Genomic DNA, 6,069 nt, shown 5'->3' on the forward strand with positions numbered 1-6,069 from the left:
CTCTCTCTCTCTCACACACACACACACACACACACACACACACACACACACACACACACACACACACACAATGGGCTTGTGTCACATCCTGTGTGTATTTGGGGAATTTTCAGGTTCATGAAGGAAAACCAGTTGAGTTAGTTGAGTTGTTCTAGTTGGTTAATGTGGTTTATATTGAGCACAAATATATATTTGTGTTTCTTAAATTCTGCAGAGTCAGATCAATCAGTTTCTCCTCCAAACATCATTCTGGATCTTTTCCATCAAGCTCCGCCTCCATCTCTACTGTATCTTGATTATGCAAATGTTTCCATAGAGACCAGTGAGTAACTGGTGGTGTGATTATTAACTCCGCCTCTGCCATTGTCTTAAAGAAACACTACACACCCATCATCAGTCAAAGACACCGAATGTTTCTAATCAACAAATGCTTTGTGCAAAGACCAGCTCCCTCTCTCTCTCTATTTCTGTCTGTGTCTCTCTCTCTGTACTGACGCATGTTAAACATTTACCTTTGTGGTTATGTTTTACTATGAAAGTTCACAAGTTAATGTTTTAATTTTAAGTATGGGGACACCGCTAGAATATGACAAACTGATACGTCAAACATCAGATGTGATCATGTGACAGTGGAGATGAGATGAGTGTGTAGAGCCTCATGTGTGTGTGTGTGTGTGTGTGCGTGTGTGCGTCAGGTGCGGCCGTCTGCAGTCAGGAGCAGTTCAGGTGTGCAAACGGGAAGTGCATCACCAGCCGCTGGGTTTGTGACGAGACAGACGACTGCGGCGACGGAAGCGACGAGCTGCCAGAGTCCTGCAGTGAGTTACACACTCCTCATTACTGCACCGCTGCAGACAGTTACGCCTGCTGATGTTTACAGTCACTATATTTGCTTTTGCTTGATGAGATGATTGAGTGTGTGCTTGATAAACTCATTAAAGCTCAGAGATCTGTATGCTAACGCTCACTCTCCACCGCAGGCCAGAAGACGTGTTCGTCGGGTCAGTTCAGCTGCGGCGGGCGTCTCAATCAGTGCGTGTCCACCAGGTGGCGCTGCGACGGGAAGTCTGACTGCGAGAACGGCGCAGACGAGCAGGGCTGCGGTAAATATAACCATCTCAAGCTCACTTTACTAGATGACAGGTCGCGTGTTCAGCTGTGTTTACGGTGGTTTTGTTGTTGTGTTGTTTGCAAACGGGAAGTGCATCACCAGCCGCTGGGTTTGTGACGAGACAGACGACTGCGGCGACGGAAGCGACGAGCTGCCAGAGTCCTGCAGTGAGTTACACACTCCTCATTACTGCACCGCTGCAGACAGTTACGCCTGCTGATGTTTACAGTCACTATATTTGCTTTTGCTTGATGAGATGATTGAGTGTGTGCTTGATAAACTCATTAAAGCTCAGAGATCTGTATGCTAACGCTCACTCTCCGCCGCAGGCCAGAAGACGTGTTCGTTGGGTCAGTTCAGCTGCGGCGGGCGTCTCAATCAGTGCGTGTCCACCAGGTGGCGCTGCGACGGGAAGTCTGACTGCGAGAACGGCGCAGACGAGCAGGGCTGCGGTAAATATAACCATCTCAAGCTCACTTTACTAGATGACAGGTCGCGTGTTCAGCTGTGTTTACGGTGGTTTTGTTGTTGTGTTGTTTTAGTCCTGAAGAACTGCACGGACGAGGAGTTCCGCTGCCGCAGCGGTCAGTGCGTGTCGCTGTCGTTCGTGTGCGACTCTGACTCCGACTGCGATGACGGCAGCGATGAGGCGTCCTGTCCCGCGCCCACCTGCGGCCCCGGCTCCTTCCAGTGCAATAACTCTGTGTGCGTGCCGCGGCTCTGGGCCTGTGACGGGGACACCGACTGCGCAGACGGCTCTGACGAGTGGCTGCAGAACTGCGCAGGCGGCACGGGTCAGCAGCCGCAGACGGTCTGCCGCGATCACGAGCTCCTGTGCACCAGCGGTGAGTGTGTCCACGGCAGCTGGAGGTGCGACGGAGGCTCTGACTGCGCAGACGGCTCAGACGAGCACAACTGCAGTGAGTCCACGCATGTTTGATGTCTGATGCAGAATGCAGTGTGTCTGAGAGATCGTTCGCTCATGTTCTGTGTCTGTCGCAGCCGCGCTCACCTGCCGTCCGGATGAGTTCCTGTGTAACGACGGCAGCTGTGTCCCGGGAATACGGCAGTGTGACGGGAATCCTGACTGCCGGGATCACAGCGACGAGACGGACTGCATCACCGGTGAGCGTCGCGCGCCGTCCGTCACACGCGAGAATGTGATAAAGCTGCTGTCTGACCGTAACTGTGTGTCTGTCTGCAGTGCACGCGTGTGCCGGACCGAGCCGCTTTAAGTGCGGCAGCGGCGAGTGCATCAGCGCAGACAGCGTGTGTGACGGTCAGAGAGACTGCCGCGACTGGTCAGACGAGCCTCTCAAAGACTGCAGTGAGTTTCACTCTGTGTTCCTGCAACAGATGTCATCATTTACTCATGAGTTTCTTCTGCTGAACACAAAGGAAGAGATTCTGAAGAACGTTGGTAGCAAACAGTTGTTGGTCCCCATTGACGTCCACAGTATGGAAAAAATACTATATTAGTCATTGAGTACACATTCTTCAAAATCTCTTTCTTTGTGTTCAGCAGAAGAAACTCTTACAGGTTTGGAACGACATGAGGAGATGAGTAAATGATGACAGAATGTTAATTTCTGGATGAACTAACCCTTTCAATCTAGTGTAAATGTGAATTTCCAGCATCCACCTCTTCTAACTCTCGCTGGTCAGCTGCAGTGTGTGGCAGATTTTGGCATCACTTTCACAAGTCTTTCCTCCAGCGTCCTCACTGATCTGATTGGCTGCTGAACTCTAAAATCTGTTGAAACTGATGATCATGTGACATGTGTTTCCTGCAGACACTAACGAGTGCCTCACTAACAACGGCGGCTGTTCCCACACCTGCAGCGACCTGAAGATGGGATACGAGTGTGTGTGTCCGGCCGGATTCCACCTGATCAACCGCACACACTGTGAAGGTGAGCTCCGTCCCGATGAGCGCAGTGCATGATGGTCCGTGAGTGCGTGTGGTCTCATCACGAGTGTGTGTGTGTGTAGACGTGGACGAGTGTGCAGACGCAGACAGATGCACTCAGATCTGCATAAACCTGCCGGGCAGCTTCAGGTGTGACTGTAAAGATGGGTTTGAGCTGGATCACATGACCAAAGACTGCAAAGCGGTAACAGGTGCGTGACTGAACAGAAACGAGTGATCAGAGGGAATTATGGGTAACGGCTCAGAGCTTGAGATGCATGTGTCCTCCCGCAGGATCCGGTGCGTTCCTGCTCTTCAGCACGCGGCACGAGGTCAGGAAGATGGCGCTGGGCAGCTGGACATACACGGCGCTGATCCGCCAGCAGAAGAACGTGGTGGCGCTGGACGTGGATGTTCACAGCGACAGGATCTTCTGGTCTGACGTGAGTCTGAAAAAGATCTACAGGTGAGAGACGCTGACTGACTGATTGGCAGTAGTGAGAGTTACGTAATCAGATTACTTTTTTCATGTAATATTTTAATCAGTATTTCGGCTCTGTTTATTTGCTAGTGTAATGCTGAATCAGACCGTCATGTATTTCTGTGTGTGTTTATAGTATATCTCGCGTGTTTGTGTCCCGCAGCGCCGCGGCCGCTGACCCTGCCCACCACAGCACTGTGATTGACAGCCGGATCTCCCGCCCCGAGGGCCTGGCGGTGGACTGGGTCCACGGAAACATCTACTGGACAGACGGCGAGCTGCAGACCGTCTCCGTGGCGACGGCAGATGGCAGCAAACGCAAGACGCTCGTCAGCGAGGGCCTGCAGAATCCGCGCGCGATCGTCGTCGACCCGCAGCGCAAGTGAGTGTGTGCAGACGGGATGAAGTGTGTGTGAAAGCATTCGTTCTGATTATTGATCTGTTGTTTCACAGTTTCATGTTCTGGACGGACTGGGGTGAGCCGGCGCGGATCGAGAAGAGCGGGCTGAATGGTGCCGACCGCACGCCTCTCGTCACGGATGACATCGCCTGGCCCAACGGCATCACGCTCGGTGAGTCACACAGATGATGCGTGTGAAGCTCCGTGTGCGGCGTGTGCTGACGCGTGACGCTTTGTGTTCAGATGTGTTGAACGGCCGTCTGTATTGGGTCGACTCGAAGCTGCACACACTGTCCAGCATCGGTGTGAACGGAGACGGGCGGCACACGCTGATCTACGACGAGCAGAAGCTGTGGCACCCGCTGGCGCTCGCTGTGTTCGAGGTGCATGTCGGCCGCTGAGACGTGAGCATGTGTGCGGTTCCTCAGGTCCTCAGGTCCTCATGTGTGTCTGTCTGTCCCACAGGAAAAAGTCTTCTGGACTGACATGCACAGTAACAGCATCTGGAGCGCCAACCGTGTGACGGGACGAGACATCACCGCTGTAGCCGAACATCTGCAGAGTCCTGAAGACATCGTGCTTTATCACAGTCTGAAACAGCCTTCCGGTGAGAACCATGGTGCTTCACGAGTCACTCATTCAGCGCTCGCCGTGTTCCGTGTGTGTTTGATGCCAGTATTGTTCTGTTTATCTGTGTATCTCAGTCGCTGATCTGCATGTTTGTCGTTGTTCTGCAGGAAGCGACTGGTGCAGAGACGCGGCTGCGCTCAACGGCGGCTGTGAGTTTCTGTGTCTGCCGGCGCCGCAGATTAACACGCGCTCACCCAAATACACCTGCGCCTGTCCTGATCACATGACCCTGCGCGCAGACATGAGGACGTGTGTGTCAGGTGCGTTCACACCCGATCTGGATTCAGTCCAGACGGTTTCATCGAGATGCTCACCGCTGGCTGTTCTCTGTGCAGGTGTAAACAGCACGGCGCCGAGCAGAACCACACCCAGACGCTCCGGATCAACACCTGACCATCAGCAGCAGACACACGCCACACAGACGGGCTCTCGGAGCGGTCAGTCCATCCTCCTGTCTGATGCACGTTCATCCACTCCGATCACACACTTAACATCTGTCTGCCTCTTTACAGGAATTAATGAAGAACACGAGCCGGTTTCCAGCCCTTCCCAGCACCCCACAGTCCTGTACATCATCCTTCCAATCGGTCAGTAAACCTTCATTCTCATGATACACACGAGCCGCTCACTGACCGATCGCCAGCGTGAGTGACCCGTCTGTCTCTCTCTCTCTTTCTCTGTGTCTCTCTCTCACAGTCGCCATGTGTCTGCTGGTGGTTGGCAGCGTGTTGCTATGGAGACACTGGCGTCAGAAGAACACCAACACCATCCACTTCACCAACCCAGTGTACCAGAAGAAAACAGACGACACGGTTCACATCTTCAGGAGCCCCAGTCTGGACGGATACACACATCCATCGGTACCTCACACACTCACACACACGCATGCTCTCTCACTCTCTCTCTCACACACACACACGCTCACACACATACACACACACGCACGCTCACACACATACACACTCACACACACACTCACACACACTCTCTCTCTCTCTCTCTCTCTCTCTCTCTCTCTCTCACACACACACGCCAGACTGATGTTCAGCAGCTGTCAGTCACACACACGTGCTGTTATCAGATATTTTATGTAAATCTGCATGAATTAAGAGCACTGTAAGCAGTACTGATTCGTCCTGATGAGGCAGAAACATGAAAAGTTACTGATCGATTTGACTAGAATAGAAGAGTCATTTATGACACATTTGATTGATTGACTGAACCGATGTGTTTCGATTCAGCCATGAATGACCTCAGACGAGATTAATGTGTGTGTGTTTGTGTCTCAGTGTCAGATGATCAGTATGGATGAAGACGAAGCCTGACGCTCCTCCAGAAGTTCCTCCAGAAGCTCAAGGTCACTTTAAATGCTGCTCAGCGAGCTGAAGGAAACGCTCGTCCACATGTGCGAAACAATCCCAGGATCAGCCCTGCTTTTTATCATGCCCGCATCATATAAGGAATGAAGACTCACATACTCACTCGCTCACACACACACACACACACACACACACACACACTCACACACACACACACAC

The 6,069-nt window shown here is 52.3% G+C and overlaps 1 protein-coding gene across 1 annotated transcript in view; it reads left to right on the forward strand.

Annotated features, from left to right (window-relative positions):
* ldlrb (low density lipoprotein receptor b) overlaps positions 1-5,983 on the forward strand; it is an 8,723-nt gene extending 2,740 nt beyond the window's left edge. Inside the window, exons 2-18 of the mRNA XM_016494272.1 lie at positions 696-818; positions 981-1,103; positions 1,654-2,031; positions 2,114-2,236; positions 2,316-2,438; positions 2,905-3,024; positions 3,104-3,232; positions 3,315-3,486; positions 3,665-3,883; positions 3,955-4,073; positions 4,145-4,284; positions 4,367-4,508; positions 4,639-4,791; positions 4,867-4,968; positions 5,044-5,118; positions 5,228-5,391; positions 5,821-5,983. Coding sequence (XP_016349758.1) covers positions 696-818; positions 981-1,103; positions 1,654-2,031; positions 2,114-2,236; positions 2,316-2,438; positions 2,905-3,024; positions 3,104-3,232; positions 3,315-3,486; positions 3,665-3,883; positions 3,955-4,073; positions 4,145-4,284; positions 4,367-4,508; positions 4,639-4,791; positions 4,867-4,968; positions 5,044-5,118; positions 5,228-5,391; positions 5,821-5,856 — 2,441 coding nt within the window. The 3' untranslated portion in view covers positions 5,857-5,983. The remainder of the gene's footprint in view (positions 1-695; positions 819-980; positions 1,104-1,653; positions 2,032-2,113; positions 2,237-2,315; positions 2,439-2,904; positions 3,025-3,103; positions 3,233-3,314; positions 3,487-3,664; positions 3,884-3,954; positions 4,074-4,144; positions 4,285-4,366; positions 4,509-4,638; positions 4,792-4,866; positions 4,969-5,043; positions 5,119-5,227; positions 5,392-5,820) is intronic.
* Positions 5,984-6,069: the final 86 nt, after the last annotated feature.

This window comes from Sinocyclocheilus anshuiensis, unplaced genomic scaffold (assembly GCF_001515605.1).
Source record: "Sinocyclocheilus anshuiensis isolate Anshui unplaced genomic scaffold, SAMN03320099.WGS_v1.1 scaffold2668, whole genome shotgun sequence".
NCBI lineage: Eukaryota > Metazoa > Chordata > Actinopteri > Cypriniformes > Cyprinidae > Sinocyclocheilus > Sinocyclocheilus anshuiensis.